General features: G+C 38.6%; 1 protein-coding gene across 2 annotated transcripts in view; it reads right to left on the bottom strand.

The window, feature by feature from the left end:
• The window catches only part of GSK3B (glycogen synthase kinase 3 beta), a 192587-nt gene that overhangs the window by 77021 nt on the left and 96217 nt on the right, over positions 1-19349 (bottom strand). For both annotated transcript variants that reach the window (XM_056109321.1, XM_056109322.1), the window contains exon 4: positions 1412-1522. In XM_056109321.1, the coding sequence (XP_055965296.1) occupies positions 1412-1522 (111 nt within the window). The remainder of the gene's footprint in view (positions 1-1411; positions 1523-19349) is intronic.

Raw genomic sequence — 19349 nt, 5'->3', positions numbered from 1 at the left:
TTGCCTTGCACACAGTTGACGCAAATTTGATTCTCCAGCATCCCGTATGGGGTCCACCAAGTCCACCAGGAATGATTCCTGAGCACCACCAGTAGTGGCACCAAAACAAAACTAAAACTAAAACTGTTTTTAGTTCCTATTAGACCAATTTAACCAAGTTCTCAAACAAGTAAAATTACAAAAGTCAGAATTTTACATCTCTAGTAATGAATTCAATAGAAATTATGAACTCATTGCTAAAATCATCTAGCTACTGAAGTCTTGCCATGGTACTCATTTTATAACTGTAAGTTTAACCATTGCAAATATTAAGTAAAAGATACAACTTAGTGTTAGCATTTCTAAATCACAATCACTTTCAGTTATTTCTATTATGGATAAAACATAACAAAATATATTTAGATATCTTAAAAACTCTAACTTAACTCCACGTTCATTTTTACAATGCTCTAGAATTAATGTTTCTAATCACAATTTTTCTCAGAATTATGCTGATTACATTCTTTGCTCAAGGTAAAGGTAAAGGCCCTCCCGTTGATCGTCGATTCGCTCAAGCGGGCCCAGTAACGTCTCCACTGGAGACTTTGTTGTTACTGTGTCTGGCATATCGAATACTCTCGGTAGCTTGCCGGGCTCTCCAAGAGGGGCGGAGGAATCGAACTCGGGTCGGCCATGTTGGCCGCGTGTAAGGCGAACGCCCTACCCGCTGTGCTATCGCTCCATTCTAATATAAATTCTATCAAGTAAAAGATGATATTGCTATTTTTCACCAAAATTAACACTTTAATGCAGGTTGTGATTATTTCATGTTATCTGAGTTTGAACATCAGCAGCAGACACCATAACTGTATCTATAAATGGCAATGTAACACTGAAATTGATTTTGACATTTACATGATATGCTTGCTCTTATTTCAGTCTGTGGCAAAATAAAGTAATATAGTAACAGAATAAAATCCGTAATTGTTAAAAGATTCACTTGTCATTAGGTTGGGGATATGGCAGATCTGTAAAGCACATGCCTTGAAAGCATGAGAACTGGGTTCAATTCCCAACACTAGAAGGAAAAAGTAATAATTTGTCACAAAATGACAATTTCTGGAGGATGAGAAGGAGGGCGGTTTGGACCACACTCAGGGACGGATCCTCAGGAGCGATTCCTGGACCTGCATTTGGGGGTCACTTCCAGAGGTACTCTGGGGACCATGAAGTGGCAGGGATGACAATAATGTGGATATATCTAAAAATCAAAGTTTAAAAGGTGATGGTTTCACAACTGTAAAACTACAAAATTTGAATGAAGGCTGGCAAAATCTTCACAGTTTTATCCCTTGGTTTTAGATGCAATAAATAGCTAAAACTCACTCTCTCTGACTCTGAGAACTCTAAGAGATGCTACATTTTTACGTACCTTGACATAGATCACAGGGAGCGTCTGTTTGGCTCGACTATAATGTCTGGCAACTCTGTATACTGTTTCCGGAACATAGTCCAGCACCAGATTAAGATAGACTTCATCTTTCTGAGTTTATTCAAAAAAAAAAGAAAAGAAAAAAAAAACAAGATTAAAAACTAATGTTAAAAAAATATTCACATCAGTGTAAACCATACAATTATTTATACACATTAAAGTTTCATGCGTTCAACTTTAATGGGGCAAGACTTAATTCTGAATATAGACATAAGAGTAAAATAATCTACCAGACCTTTTTTACCAGTAACTTTATGGAAAAAAAATATAACCATTTCAACACTGTTATGATTCCCAACCCTATCTAAACAGTACTGATGACTAATATGATTTTAGAATAATAAAGCTTCTAAAATTTTATTTTTCTGGTTTGAGAATTTCCTCATGTCCTATCAGTAAGAATAGAGTGGCAGGAGAGTAAGTATTAGACTAGGAGCTAAATATGTGAATTTTTAAATCTAGCTTTGCTAACTCATGTATGCAATGTAAGCAAGTAACTAAATCTCTCCAGGTTTCATTTCCTTCAACTATATTATGAAAAGATGAACTAGACATTCGACAAATATCTACAAAGAAGTTCCACTCATTATCTTATAATGTACAATTAGTTGAAAACCACTTGTAAAATTAACTGAAAGAAAACAGTAACTTATAAGGCAGCGAGTTACCATACTCACAAGTTTATTGCAGGTCATATGCTTAAACATCCATTCTCAGCAGCATAAAGACACCAATCCAAGATCAGTGGAGAGAAAGAAGGGAATTCCAACTAAGTACCAAGTAGGAAAGAGAAACAGAGTACTACCTTACCCTGTTCTTGTGAACAATATCAGATAGGTAACTGAAGCAGAAAAAAAAGTTGAGTATCACTGTGTTCAACTCTAGAATTGGCTACTGTGTGGAACAATCTGAAATTAAATTTTCATAATCCTCCTAAATTTGAAACCATTTTACCTACCATACACTGAAGTGTATAATTTTCAATTTTCAGCATTTACTGAGAATCTTCTGCATGTTAGTAGCACTACAGAGGAAGTAAAGGTACAGATATAATAGAAAGATGACATCTAAAGGACCGTATCAGGCAGAAAGAAAACTATACTCAAGAAGGAGGGTAAAAGGGCACGCAGCACAGGAAACAGTTTAGTGAGATACCGTGCCACTGATCTATTTTTTCCCAATCCTGATCGTTTCCATGGCTGCCCTTCCTTTCATAAAATCTTAAGCTCCATAGCCTATTGACCTCACTTTTTAACATCAGGATCAGTGAGCAACAGCAAAGGTTTGCAGCTTATTTTAACAGTTTTATAGGACTACAACATGGGCATTCACTTTATTAACTGGCTGCTTTGGGGCTATATTGGCAGACAGCTATGCCAGAAATCATGCAGCATGCAAAAACAAAACTACTTAGGAAAATATCGACTGTGTTTGTTCCAGAATAAATATATCATTTTCTGTGTCCTACATGTCTGATGAAACCACAAACTTATGAGTTGAATACACTCCATTCACCTATTTCCATGACTAAATCAAAAGAGCTGAAAACTGTTTCATAAAAACAAAATTGTGCCAATTGGCCTCCCATTAAATTCATCAAGAAGGGGCTGGAGTGATACTACAAAGATAGGGTGTTTGCCTTATACCTGGCCCACATGGGTTCGATCCCTGGCATTCCACTGGTCCTCCGAGCACAACCTGAGTGCTGAGTCAGAAATAACCCCTGAGCATTACTGGGTGTGACCCAAGAAAGAAAAAAAAAAAGAAGAAAAAAAATCTTCAAGAAATCCCACTGACTCAACAAAAATATTTTCCTAGTACATTCACTTTTCTAAACTTGACAAAATCTTTCCTCTTCAATCTCCTACTTCCACTCTCACTTCTCAACTGATGACCTTGACTGTGTTTTATGTGGCCACCTACAGGCATCCATTCTCATATACGTTTGCTTTATTTCTTTAACTAGCAGTATTAACCATACTCCTTTCTAAGACAAATTCTGCTCTATTTTAAAAGACACCAATCTGTTTCTCTTAATAAAATATAGAAATTTTCCTGTCCTTTTGTATATCAATTACCAGGGCATATTAAAACCAGCACAGAAACTTGCTAGTACTTCTCTCATGGTTATAAAAATGTCTAACTTCATTAATTATCATATTTTCTGGCCTCCTTTACAGTAGAATTTCTCAAAAGAGGTACCTAAACTTTCTCTAGAATCTGTTTTTTTTTCATTCTAAAACGTACTCCAGTCTAGTTTAATGACCACTCTTGTTACCAGAATTGTTCACCAAAACCAGTGATATCCTTGCTACTGAATCCAATACCAACTTTCATCATTATCTTATCCCTCTCCCTCCCTTCAACTTAAAACTATAATTTGACATTGTTGATCATGCCCCTTCCTTTGAAATACCCACTTTGCTTGGGCTCTAGACATAGCACTCTACAAGTTTTCATTTTACCTTGAAGATAGCTGTGGCTTACCATTCTCCCTTCTGTTCCTTCTGTTCTCCCTTATTCCTTAAGGAATGGAGGAGTCCAGAGCTCGGCTATCATGGTCCTACTTATGTGAACTCATTTCTCTGATGATCTCTAATCCAGTCCAATGACTCAATGCTACTGTATACTTATCACTTCAAAATGTCTACTCTCGAACTTCTACTATTAATGTCCGATTAATATACAGCATATTACATGCTTGGGATAAAAATCTTGCTCATTAACTTCTTTCTGCCTTTTCTCTCATACATTCCTCATATTCACATCTCAAAAACAAAATAACAGAAACAAAAAAAACCCCTAATAATTCCATTTTTAAATTCATCTAGAACACAACCACATTACTACTGCTTTCACTGCCATTCAGTTCAGTAAACTCTCTTGTAGAGTACACCATCTTATGAGATGGTGTTTCTGATTCCATCATCACCCCTTGACAGTTTAATATAAACAAAATGTAAGTTAGAATACGGCTCTTCTTCCACTCTACCATTACGATTTAAACACTATGTGATTTGCCATCAGGAAAATGAAAATAGAACAGTTACATAATTATCACTTCACACCAATGAGATGGCATACATTAAAAAAAAGAACAAAATCAGGGTGGAGAGATGATTCAGCCAGTAGGCCATTTGCATGTGGCTGACCCAGGTTTAAACTCTGGCATCTATAGGGGGTATCCCATTGATACCCCAAAACTTGTCAGTAGTGATCCCTGGCCACAGTCAGTAGTGGCCCCTAGAATCAAATCAAACAAAAAGAACAAATACAACCAGTGCTGGCATGATGGTGGGAAAAAATAAATCCTATCCACTGTTGGTGGGAATGTCAACTAGTTTAACCTCTTTGGAAAACAAATGACACTTTTCAGAAATGAAGATTTGAGGTACCCAATGACCTAGTAATTTCACTTCATGGCACCCATCTTAAGGATCCAAAAACACATTTCAAAGACAAAGATGTTTTCATTTGTGTTCATTTCAGCACTATTAATGATAGCCAAAATCTGGAAATAACCCAAATAACCAAGAACAATAGCTAGGTAAAGAAACTGTGGTATATACACATTGTAATGCTACTCAACTATTAGAAAAAACAAATCATACATTTTGCCACTATATGAATGGAACTAGAAGATACTGTGAGCGAAGTCAATTAGAAGAGACAGACATAGAGTGATCTCCCCTCCGATATATAGGATATAAAGATCGCATGGCTTTTTCTCCCAGACGTCAGCAACATGACGCCCCCTACAGCCATGCCACCGACCCTTACGCCAGGCTGTTTCACTCGGAGCACCAAAGGACCCATCCCCGGAAGTTGAAAACCTCCACAACTCAACCATGCTCAAGGCCACTCCCCACAAGCTCAAGCCAAGCCTCAGGCACAAGTGAACATATTCCTGGACCTTGTGCGGCCACATGACACATTATAAAACACTCCCTACCCATTCTCCAAGAGTACCATACCACATATGATGGGGTACAAATAGAAGGCAACCAATCAAGAGGGAAATATGCATATATAAATAGTTTCAGATATATATACGAAAGCTCATATCACTCAACCTTTAACAACATATTAGTGATATCCTAAGGAATGTCTTAATGATTCCTGCTAAAATAGAACAATCTTCACACTGTTTCCTCTATGGATACTGTTTCCTCTCTGGATACTTTTTTGTAGCATTTCCAGCTTTTCATAACAGACAATATAAAATATATTACTTCGGTTGTGCTCTGAGACAAGGATTGGGGCCTGGGATGGAAACATCCCAAATGTGGTGGTGGGAAAGTGTAATGGTGGTGGGATTGGTGTTAGAATATTAAATGTAATCAAATATTGTGGACTACCTTTTAAAATAAAAATGTTTTTAAAAAAACAAAACATAGTAAGAGAATAATAAATATCCAAAGGCACAGAACTTGATTCAGTATATAGAACTGACCTTTCTCTGAGCAAGGGGGGAGACGAGGGGGTGCCTAGGATATTGGAAAAGTGAAGCAAGCAGACACTGGTGGTAGCTGTAGTGGAGGGACGTTACATGCACAAAACTATCATTAGCAGTATATAAACCATGTAAACCATGGTGACTCAATAAAAATGGGGGAGGGGATTTGTCCTTGAAAAAATTTATTACTAGAAATGTTTACGAGATCCTACACCATACTTCCAATTTCCCTATTCTTTCTACTCCTTCAGTACAATTTTCTCCCCACTATTCACTCATTTTCAGAAACAACACCTGTCATTTTTTTTCTTTTTTTGAAATCCCATTTGGCAACTTTCTTTTTCTGTAACTTTTTAATCTAATCGCAGTGAGGTACACAGTTAAAAGGCTGTTCATGATCGGGGTTCAGTAATATAATGTTCCAACACTCATCCCTTCACAGGTATACATTCCCCACCACCAACTTCCCAGTTTCCCTCCCCCCTTCCCACCGGCAGGCAAGTTTCTTCCTCTCTCCTTCTCCCACCCCTTCTATCTTCCCCACCCTCCCTCAACCCTCCCCTTTTGGGCAGTATAGTTTGCAATACAGATACTGAAAGATTATCACGTGTACCCTTTTACCTACTCTCAACACTTAGTTCTTGTCCAGAGTGATCATATCTAACTATTGTTGTTATACTGGTCCCTTCTAACTGCCTTTTTCCTCCCCATACACTTGAGCTTCCAACCACTGACCTGTCCTCTTGGTTCCTGTTTCTCCTGGCCTTGGATATTAGTCTCATACTATATATATTTTTAATATCCCACAAATGAATGCGTTCATTCTATATCTGTATATGCCCACCCCCCCTTTTTTTTTAAAAAAAAAGGGGGGAATCTGATTTTTATTTATTTTGCTTTTTAGTGGTGCTCAGGGGTTACTCTTGGCTCTGCACTCAGGAATTACTCCTGGATGTACTGGGGAGGTGGGGGGGGGAGGGGAGGAGACCATATGGAATGCCGGGGATTGAATCCAGGACAGCTGCGTGTAAGGCAAATGGCCTACCCACTGTACCATCGCTCCATCCCTGCCCTTTCCTTCTGACTCATTTCACGCAGCATGATACTCTTCCTGTCATCCATTTATAAGCAAATTTCATTACTTCATTTTTTCCTAACAGCTGTGTAGTATTCCACTGTACTGATGTACCATAGTTCTTTAATCCAGTTGTCTGTTCTCAGGCACACAGATTGTTTCCTGGTTCTGGCTATCGCGAATAGTGATAAAATGAACATAGAAGTGCGGGTGGTGTTCTGCTGTGTTTTGGGGGCCCCAGGAAATATTCCCAGAATTGTTGGGTCAAATGGGAGCTCAATTTCTAGTTTTTTGAGGAATGTCCATATTGTTTTCCAAAAAGGCAGGAACAGTCAGCTGTCCCACCAACAACGAAGGAGAGCACCTTTCTCCCCACATATGCATCAGCACTAGTTGTTCTTTTGGATGTGTGCCACTTTATGTGGTGTGAGATGACTTTTCATCGTTTTGATTTGCATCTCCCTGATGATTAGTGAAATAGAGCACTTTTCCATGTGCCTTTTGAACTTCTACTTTGAGAAAGTTACTGTTCATGTCTTCTCTCCATTTTTTGATGGGGTTGGATGTTTTTTCTTGTAAAGTTCTACCAGTGCCTTATGTCTTGATATGGCAAGAGGTCCAGAGGGCTCACTAGCCTTTCTTGTGCAACATTGGTAGTGTTGCATGGGCACTGGGATGTGGTGCTACTTAAGCCATAGGTGCTGGGGATGACCCAGGCAACTCAGAGTGCTGAGGGACCTCCAGTGCCCCGTATGAGGACTTCAGGGAGTGCTGGGGAATGCTGTGAGGGATGATCATGTGCTGCCATGGATCATATTCTGGGTCTGGTGCACGTGCTCATACCATTGTTCTGTCTCATGGCCCCCACTAAGTGACAGACTTACCACAGCTGAAAACTCAAGAGCCAGAATAACTTTCCCTCTTTGGAAAACAGATACTACTAGGATGTGTTTATCCCTGAATGATGTTTGAGGTCAAGAAAACTAGAATGCTTTGGCTAAATTTTAAATAAAATTATGTTAAAATTATAAAAATTCCATGAAATACGACAGTTGACAAAGAACCATGATTTACAAAGTTACTGCTGAGTTTCAGGCTGATAAAATTTCAACACCAAGCCCATCACCAGTGTTCTCATATTCTACCCACCCCAGCCCCCAACTGCCTGTCACCCTGACAGGCACATTACAAAGTTCTGGAGGTTGTAGCTTAGATCATATGTTTCCACTGCTGCTGACTCTGTGTCTCGGATATACAGCTACACCACTCATCCACATCACCAGTATAACTGAAGTCCTGGGCTCTGTTCATCAATACTTCCCTATCTTTTCTCCCTTCCCTGTTGACTTCTTTCCTTGATTGTCCTCCTCTCTTAAACTCTGGAGTTAAGAGTGATCTAGTGTTCCCCTCACCCTCAGGCTTTACTGTAGTATATTTCCTCATCCAGAATGTGAGATCCTATGCTTTTCTTCTGGTTTACTTCATTCAACATGGTATCTTCCAGTTCATTAAAAAAAAAAAAAAATTGCAGCAAATCGCATGCTTTCATTATTCTTTGCAGCTGCATAATATTCCATTATGTGTATGTACACCACAACTTTGTAATCCCTGAGCATTGCCAATTGTGGGTCCAAACACCACCGTCCACCAAAAACAAAAAATATTCCCTTCCCCCTTATTAAAGGACCCAGTATGAGACGTTCAACAACCAAGGATTCTCTTCAGAATTGAGAATAAAACTAGGGGAGGCAGCTGACAAAAGTAAGTTTTTTTCTTTGAAGGCTGTGCCAGGCTGTTGAAAGATGGAATACAGTAATTACTCCTACCCTCCTATCCTCAGGGGTTACATCCCAAGACCACTAAGGACAAGGATGCGTGAAACCACAGACAGTACCAAATACTACACAAACTATGCCATATCCTATTCACTCAAACATATAATAAATTTTAATTGATAAAGTAAGCACAATAAGAGATTAATAAAATAGAACAACTAAATAATAATATTCTATAATAAGTACATGAATGCACCTGGTTTCTATATAGTGTACTGCATATAGTATTTCTGGGTAATTGAAACTGCAGAAAAGGAAGATTATACAACAATGTGAGTATAAATTAGAAAAAAACAGAAATGTCTGTTATGGGGGGGTTCTGGGAAATAAGTGAGAAAAAGAGAAAGACTATTAACATACAATAATGATTATGGCAAATTTCATCTTCTCTTACTTCAATTAAAAGGAATATTACCGAAAGATTTTTTTAACTGCAACAACCATAAAAAAAATGTGCTTTTGTAAATATTAGGTAACAAAATAATCAAGTTACTAGGGAGAGTAATTTCAATTTATTACAGGGTCTATATATATTAACAACAGTGGAAAAATGACAACTTAGCAAAAATATTTTATACAAAACAAAGGGTCAATTTATTTTGTTTAAAACATAGTTCTTATAAGTTAATAAGAGACCAACATTCAAACAATCAATAGAAGCATGAATATCTGGGTATACAAATGATCAAACAAACATGTAGTAAAATACTCAACCTCATTCACACTTTTAAAAACCCGAAAGCTTTGTAACTGCTCTCAATAAATAAAATTACAAAAAATGCGGGGAAAAAAAGGTGGAGTTTTTGCAAAATTCAATCAGCCTAATGAGTGGCTGAATAAATAGCAGTACTCCTACATTAAAAAAATGTTATAATAAAAGTGAGCACATAAACACAATGAAATACTACTTGGCAATAGGAAAAGTTAAAGTCATGCGATTTGCCACAGTGTGGATAGATCTGAGAGTATCATGGTAAGTGAAATTAGTCAGAGGGAGAGGAACTGACTCAGAATGCTCTCTCTCATATGTGGAATATACTTCGTAGAGGAGTATCAAATGCCTAACAGCAACAGAAAGGAAGAGCAGGAGACCTGGTCTTTAGTAAGAAGCTTGCCACTGGGGCAGAGTCACAGGGTGGGACCAAGTAAGAGACGCTGGGCAATGGGGAAGGGGAAAAACCTGCCACAAAAGGTAGATTGGGGAGGTAGGAGGGAAACTGGGGACATTGGTGAAGGGCAGTGGCCACTAGAGAAAGGACTGGTGTTGGAACAACTACACTTAAAACAATCATAAATATCTTTGTAATTCTATAATGCAGTGATTCAATTAAAAAATACAAAAAAAAACCCACAAAACAATAAGCTACTGATCAAGTATTGGAACAGGATCGCTGTCCACTACACACAAAATAGCTTCTGGAGAAAGCCTAACCACATGCAAATCTTATGGGAGGTAAATGATCTGAAACAGTCATTCCACTGTGAAGACATATAAGCACCCAGTTTGACTCAGCAATGTCATTTCTAGAATTAAGCCTATAAAAACATTTGTGTGTGTACAAACACAGACTTCCGTTCAAGAAACTAATAATCACACACTCTGAAAGCACAGGCAGGCTCAAAACCAAAACAAAACACCAATATTAATTGGAGGTTGTCAAAAGAACATAGGGGCTATGTTTAAAAAAAAGTTCCCAATGGCTAAAATAGAAACACCTTGATCAATAGAACAGTACTAGATTATAGCCCAAGGAATAAGCACAAACCCAGATTGATATAAATAACTAATATAGTGTTTTAATTACAGATAGGATATCTAGATACAATAGAAATAAAGAAATAGAGGAATTATATAACATATGCTAACTGGGCCTAACATACAACAAAATAGCACAACAGATATTACTCTTTTAAAAAACTTTTTTTTAATTTAATCACCATGAATTACAGAGTTACAACATCATTCATGATTGAGCTTAAGTGGACAATGGTCCAACACCAACCCTTTCACCACGGCCCGCTTCCCTCCACCAATGTCCCCAGTCTCCCTCCCACTCCTGGCCTGCCTATAAGGCAGGGAATATTTTTTTTCTTTTTAATTTTTGTTTTGTTTTATTTGGGGGCTATACCTGGCAATTCTCAGGGGTTACTATTGGCTCTGCACTCAAAACTTATACTTGGCAGTGCTCAGGGTACCATACAGGGTGCCAGGGATGAACCCGGGTTGGCCAAAGGCAAAGCAAACACACTCCCTGCTGTACTATCTCTCCAGATCCTTCTCCCACCTTCCCCTTATTCACACTTTAAGGCACTTGGTTTACCATACTATTATGGATAGTATATTTTGCATGTCTCCTTATCTCCTTTTAGAATCTAGACCTGGTCCACAGTGACTACTTTCCTCTATCATTGTCCTAATGATCCATTTAAGACACTAATGTTAAGTGCATTTGGGTATTATGTAAGAGAAATCATGGTAGGCCACAAAACGTATAACATTAAGAATAACATTAAGAAGACTGAAATTATAGGACATATTTGTTTTGCACAATGGAAGGAAATACATAATTACCAAAAGTTATAGGATGCAACAAAAGCAGAACACCAATAGAAATTTACAGCTGTAAATGCTTATAAGATCTCTCAAATCGATAATCTAGCTTTATAGCCCTGAATAACCAGAAAAAGAAAACTAAATCTAAGTTTTGCAAAGCAAAGATAAACAGAATACAAAGAATAACAGTGAAATGAAAAATCAGTTCTTTGAAAAGACCAATAAAATCAACAAGCTTAAGATGACAAGAAAATTAACAAGACAACTAAAAATAGAAAGTGACGTCATTATAAATGAAACCTACAGAAATAAAAAGATTCATAACAACTATATGCAACAAATTAGACAATCTCAATGAAACTGATAAATTCCTAGAAACAAAATCTACTAAGATGACTCAAAATAAAATGTCTAAATGTATATAATATATACATACTGAATTACTAATAATAAAATTCACAACTCAATAATGTGCATCAGATGGTTTCTATGTAAATTCTAACAAGCATTTGACAGTCCTTGAGTTCTTTCAAGGAACAGATGAGTAAAATTTAGTATATTCAAATCAAAACCTGGTATACAGTAATCATTGTGTTTTGGTTGTTACTACTACTATTATCATCCAGCAAAAGGCTATTTATGCTCTTCTAAAAGTCTAAAAAATAGATACTATAACAAACTGACAACAAAATTTGGTCCAACAATTATTACCAAGGCATTTAAAAATGCTACCTTACTACTATAATGCTTTTTGGAAAAACCTACATCAGAAGCATATAATACAGACCTTGGAGACAGACTGTCTAGAGTTGACTCCTAATTTTAACTCACAGTAGTTCTAAATTATCGAGGTAATTTACTTTCCTGTTATTGTCTTAAGTTTTCCTATAAAATTGGAGTTAGTAACAGTAACAACCCAGTTACTGGGTTGTTGTGATGCATAAATGAATTATAAAGTATATGTAACAAAAGGATTACAGCAATGTGTGATGAATAGAAATTACAATATATACTTTCAATTATTGAAAACAGTAATTTGCAAAAACTAAGTTACTATTTACTAAGTGCTAATTATGTCAAGTGGTATATTACATTTTTCCTTACTAAGTCCCTATAGCTGAAGAGTGGAAAGGGTTACAAAATAACTATCCAGCCATACAACTATCAATTGACAAAAATGAAATGCATAGGTGTCACTACCTCCATAACAACATTTTTTAAGAGATCTTTCTTATACATGGGATATAAAGAAACACAGTAAGAGAAGAACAAATGGCCTACATCACTGGAACTGGAGATTGCGCCTACAGAACTGAGCTTATCTAGGAGGGAGTGGCCGGGAGCCGCCTTTGGAAAGCGGAGAGAAGCAGGCACTGTGATGGTGGATGTGATGCTGGAATGATGTATGCATTACAAGTTCATAGCACTGTAAACCCAGGTAACTGCCATAAAAACGACATTTTTTTTCAAAAATAAAGAGAAATGGAATTCAAATTCAAACATTTCTGTCACAAAGGCATTGCACTTACTTTTATGAATAAATTCCCCCATAGCCTTTCCTTTCCAAGGCTAGTGGAAATGAGGCATAAATCAAATATAGCATTCTTATCCTTGAACGCAAAAGCTGTGCAAGAGGAGATAACAAAAGGGAATGCCCTGCCACAGAGGTAGGGTGGGATGGGGGGCATGGGGGTGGGAGGGATACTGGGATCCATGGTGGTGGGAAATGGGCACTGGTGGAGGGATGGGATCATTGTATAATCGAAACCCAAGCACAAAAATTTGTAAGTCTACAACTGCACCTCATGGTGTCTCACTAATAAAAATTAAAAAATATATAAATAAAATATTCAGGAGCAGAGGTGAGGGTGGAGGGGGTAGAGATCTAAAATATGAGCTAATTTTTATTATCATGCTCAATATATAAAATTATTTTTGAATGCTTGATCACTGTATAACTGAAACCCAAGCACAAAAATTTGTAAGTCTACAACTGTACCTCATGGTGTTTCACTAATTAAAATTAAAAAGAAAAAGGCTGTGACACAAAATCTACTGTTCCTACATGACATCCCCAACCTGAATAGCTAATATCAATACAGCAAAACTGATATGAGAAATGAAAGGAAATTTCCATCTTCATTTATATAAACTATCTCCTATAATAGTAGAAGAGTTTTATTTTAAGAAGATCATTTCTTTTGTTTCTATTACATGTGTGGGTTTACTATTTTCACTACTAGTTGTATTCCATTGTTTTGACATACCATAATTGGCTTATTTGTCTGTTGATAGGTGTTTGGATTGCTTCCAGTTTGGGGGTGACTATAAACAAAGCTTCACATGCTTTCTTTTCTTTGATGCAAGTCACTAGCCTTTAACCAGGGGTAAAACGGCTGAGCACGGGTAGTAGGCATACATTAACCTTTAAAAAAACTGAAGGCCATCTCTTCATTAAAGTAATCAAATTCTGAAGAACAGATAAAATATATTTACTCAAAGTAGATAAATAAAATTACCTAAAATTATCTACAGAATACTTTTAAAGAAAAAACATTTAAGGCTCCTATAAAGAAATAATTTAGCTTATATACATGTTTGTCAAAAGGAAGAAAGTTTTAAAAAAAAAAGGCGCTTTCATACCCTAATCTCAAATGCAATAAACTTCAAAAACTTTGTTCTCTGTACAGAACATTAAAAGTTTTAATGAGATTTCATTTGGGAATAGAGAGTGACAAAAGGATTTCTACTACCTAATACTGATTTTTAAAAAAGAAAAAACAATCTATGTGGTATTTGGAAATCATAAAGTATTATATGCCCAATTTTAAAAGTATTTTTTAAAAAATCTCACTGAACAGTTAAAAGCACTCCTCCACCTTACCGGTCCCTACACTCCAGGTCACTACTGGGGAGGCTCCCCCACATCTTGTATTTCCTCCGGTGCTGTTTACTCTCACAGAAATCAGCATCACTGAAATGATTGGATAATGAAGATTATATTGATATATACTACTCCAATTACTAAGGCAAACATGAATAATTTCAAACAAGACTGAAGCTAAGATTAGCATGATTAATACAAACGTGTACCAATTGAAGCTCTCAATGTTACATACATATGTGGTACAAACAACAATGCCATTGTCTCCAGTTTCCGTACTGATGTAAGAGTGGTCACTCCTTTCCCCAGTTCCAGGGTGAAAGCTAATATTTATAATTCCTATTTTTAAAAAACTGTCTTTGAAATGGTAGGATAGGGAGGTGGGTGGAAGAGACATAATACAAGGTGGTAAAGCTTTTGTCTACATGAGGCCAGTCCCACCTAGTTCAATTCCCAGAACCACTTATAGCCCTGGTCCCCTGAGCACTACTGAGTCTTTCCTGAGCAGTACCAGAAATAGACCCTTGAGCCCTGCCTGGGTATGGCCCAATCACTGCACCCCACCTCCACTACAAAATAATTAAAATGGCAGGGTGAAGCACAGTAGAATAGATATACTACTAAATCAGTCTGTAGACAGAAAATTTTCCAAATATAGCAATCCTAACTTCAACTTAATCCCAGCTAAAAAATGTTTATTGAAATAGCTTAGCTATGATACCGAAACTGAAAAGAAAGTAATGGGAGACAAGTTATAAGCTCTAAGTGATAGGACTGTCACTGTCCTGTCACTGTCCTCCCGTTGTCCATCAATTTGCTCGAGCGGGCCCAGTAACATCTCCACTGGAGACTTTGTTGTTACTGTGTTTGGCATATCAAATACGTCACGGGGAGCTTGCCAGGCTCTGCCGTGCGGGCGAGATACTCTCGGTAGCTTGCCGGGCTCTCCGAGAGGGGCAGAGGAATCGAACTCAAGTCGGCCATGTTGGCTGCATGCAAGGAAAACGCCCTACCGCTGTGCTATTGCTCCAGCACAGCGGTAGGACAGTGATAGGACAACTCAATGGAAATTATATAAGCAGTAACTACAAACATTGTAAGACAATTTCTATGAGTCTTCAATATAAACATTTAATAAGATAGTAAGTAATTATTAATACAACTACATGAAACAGGTATACATGAAATAAGTATTTATAACTAAAGACAAAAATCAAAATACTGAGTTGAAATTTTATTCTTCTTCCTTAAAATTTTCCTAAATGAATTAATGGAGGCTTTAAGAGAAGAGATACAAAGAGAATCAGAACGGCTTAACACAGACAAAACATAAAGATATATAAATTGTTGGCACCCCATCACGGTACCCTGAGCTCAACAGGTATGATCTTGATTGCAGTCAGGAGTAAGCCCTGAGCATCTCTGAATGCATCCCCTCCCAACCCCCCCAAAAAAATAAAAAAGAAAGGGGTAAAAGGAAGAAAATCAATGAAAAAAAAGATGGCTAGAAACCTAAACTCCCTCCCAACTCCCTGAAGAAAGGACAGGGTTGGAAACATAATTCAAAAGGCTAAGGGGCATACTTTGCATGCAAAAGTCCAGGTCAAATCTCTAGTGGCCTGGTCCCCAAGCATTGCTAGGAGCCAACTGTGCACCTCCTCCGCAACAACCAAAAATGCCAGGACAAAGGTCAATAGCAATCTCTAGAGAAAGTAACAAATAAAAAACCAGAATTAAAGCAATCTGAGGAAGCGTCAGAAAGACAGTATAAGAGCTAAGACTCTTGCTTTGCATACAGGTATCCTTGATTTCTATCCTCAGCACTATATACTGTACCCCAAAACTCACCCAGAATGGTTCCTGAGCACAGAGCCAGGAGAAGACTTGAACACTGTAAGATGTGGCCCAAAACAACAAGAGCAAAAGAATGATTCTCAAGATTTTTGGACCAGAGAGATAGTACAGCAGGTAAATTGCTTACTTTGCATGCTGCCAATCTGGGCTCAATCTCTGGCACCATACCCCCAGCAGTCATCCTTGGCACAAAGCCAGGAAGAAGCCCTGAGCACGGCCAGATGTGGCCTAAGAAGGAAAAAGAGGAAAAAAGTGAAAAACCATGAGGTACAGTTGTAGATTTACAAATTTTTGTGCTTGGTACTGAAACCCAAGCACAAAAATTTCTAAGTCTACAACTGTACTTCATGGTGTTTCACTAATAAAAATTAAAAAAAAAAAAGAATGATTAAAAGAAAAGAGGAAAAAAGGAAAAGAGAAAAGCAAAAACAAATTCACTTTTGGGGCCAGAGAGAGATAGCAGAGCAGGCAAAGCATCTGTAGATCACTCCTAGGACCCTCCAGGAGTGATCTACAGAACAAAGTCCTTAGCACAGCCAGGTGTGGCACAAAAGCTTTTTGTGGCTCAAAGGAAAAAAAGAAAGGGGGGGGGGAGGCGATTTGGATAGCTGAGGGAAACGAATAGACCATGAGAGAGGATAGAAATTCTGAGGCATAAAGGCAGAGATACAGAATCCAAAATCAAAGAGGAACAAATCTAGAAAGTGAGAGAGGAGGGAAAAAGTTACTCTTGAGAAACAGACAAATGAGTGTTACAGATGAAGTCAGAAGTACAATGGCAGGGGGTATGGTACCGCCAGCAGGTCAATCTGTACCTGTGAGGCGAGTGCATCAGCAGCCTGATGGCGCCTTCATATTTCCAGATACCCCAAAATTGCTGCTGTGCCTTTGGACAGACCCGAAAAATTTGGGGCAAAGTTTACCAAGAAAGTAAGCAGCCAAAAGTTAGGTATGTGGAAACACACCCACAAACCACCTCCGGCTCAGTTATGTAATTGGTGGCATGCCCTCTCTGGTTCCTGATTGAACTGCTTAATGGCCATGATCCCAGAGACTCAGAAAGAAATCTCGAAACCCAGCAGCTTTTGGCAGAAATGCGTCCGGTCCCTGCAGTAGGTTACCGGTGCTGGGCCAACCCAGGTGGGAATAGGTTTCGTGCCTTGGCCTGTTCCCCCTGGCGGCCCAGTGGCTGCCATCCTCCAGAGGCCACTGGACAGTCAGGTTTGGGCCTGCAGTGACAAGACACACAGGGCCTCAGGGGATGGGGTGGAGCTGGTCCTGTCCTCCGCACCCCAACGAGACCTCAAGTCATCGCCCACTAACGGCTTCTCTGGCTCCTGATCAAGCTGCTTAATGGCCATTATCCCAGAGACTCAGAAACAAATCTCGAAACCCAGTGGCTTTTGGCAGAAATGTGTCCGGACCCTGCAATAGGTTACTATTGCCGGGCCACCCCAGAGAGAAAAGGGTGCTGTTCCTCCACCTACTCCTCCTTGGTGGCTCAGTGGCCGCCATCCTCCAGAGGCCATTGGACAGTCAGGCTTGGGCCTGCAGTGATGAGACATGTTGGGCATCACGGGATGGGGGTGGAGCCGGTCCTGTCCTTCCCACCCCAACAAGACCCCATGTCATCGCCCATGAACGGCCTTTCTGGCTGCTGATCAAGCTGCTTAACGGCCATGATCCCAGAGATTCAGGAGCAAATCTCGGAACCCAGCAGGTTTTGGCAGAAATCCCTCCAGATTTAAGTGTTAAAATTTTGGAATTTCAAAATCGCGCGGCCACTACTGCAGCCATGCAACATCGCATGTTATTCATAACCAGCAATAGAAAACAAATTGTCTACTGTTGCCTTTTCAGCAGATCTGAGTGTTAGGGTAAAATCCCAAATAATAATGGTGGGTCTGGTATAAAAATATTGAATGTGATCAAAGTAGAGAGAGAGTAATGTGGAAATCATCTGCCCCACAGGTAGGGGAAGGGTGTGGGATGAAGGTATACTGGGGTTTTTGGGGGTGGAGAATAGGCACTGGTGAAGGTACGGGTGTTTCATTGTATAACCGAGACTTAGCCACGAAAGCTTTGTAACTGCTCTCACGGTAATTCAATAAATAAAATTATAAAAAATGAAAAACAATATACAATGGTCATATTGAATGTCTTGAATGTATAGGGTCATGAGTTTGATCTTCACTCACATTACTTGCTGTAACCAAGTATGCAAACACTGCAAGCAAGAAGGTAAGAATGGCAACCCAAGGGTGTCACCCTTGGTGACACCATACCCTAAAGTGAAACAATGATATAGTAGAAGTGATAAAGAAAAGAAATTCCTATTTTAAAAGAAATTCACTCGTTTTAGGAACTCACTTCTATAACCTTAAAAAACTAATTCTCTTTCTCATTCTCACAGTATCTTCACCTCATCTTCCTGTCTCCTCAAATCTCTTTTAGGTTCAAGTTCTATCACTGATCCTCTGTCCAAAACTTTCTCCTAAAACCTTCAAAGAAACTTTCAGAGTTCAGAACCCCTCTTCCTTGAAAGTTGGGCTTTTTTTTTTTTGGAGGGGGGGGGCACCTTTTCCAAAACAATTTCTTGATCCAAGACAAAGAACTGTTTTTTCTTTCAGCAGTCTTCTTAAATAAAGTCTGCTCTTACTCTTCAACATATCGTAGGTTCATTAAGACAATACAAGCAAACTGCTATTGGCCTGACGATCTTAATTAAGCACTCCATCTTCTCCTTCCCAACATCTCAAGAGTTTTACCACATGGCTACAATTTCTACAGAACCTTGCCAATGTCATGTCTCCTCTTATTGTTCCTACCACTACCTATGAAAAGTCTTACATTTATCTGTCTATAGGTAAGTAAAGTAAGTAAAGGCCCTCCCGTTGATCATCGATTTGCTCGAGCGGGCCCAGTAACGTCTCCATTGGAGACTTTGTTGTTACTGTGTCTGGCATATCGAATACTCTCGGTAGCTTGCCGGGCTCTCCGAGAGGGGCGGAGGAATCGAACTCGGGTCGGCCATGTTGGCTGCGTGCAAGGCAGACGCCCTACCCGCTGTGCTATCGCTCCAGCCCATCTGTCTATAGGGCATCTCTATCAAATGTCTCACAGACATCTCAAACTATTATTTGCCCATTCTAATATATACACTCAGGCAATAATTATTGTTAGAAAAGATGGTTTCTTTAAAGACCATCCAAACCATCAC

Source organism: Sorex fumeus, unplaced genomic scaffold (genome assembly GCF_029834395.1).
Source record: "Sorex fumeus unplaced genomic scaffold, SorFum_2.1 ptg000265l, whole genome shotgun sequence".
NCBI lineage: Eukaryota > Metazoa > Chordata > Mammalia > Eulipotyphla > Soricidae > Sorex > Sorex fumeus.
Note: the sequence above shows the minus strand (reverse complement) of the source record. Positions and strands in the feature narration are given on the sequence as shown.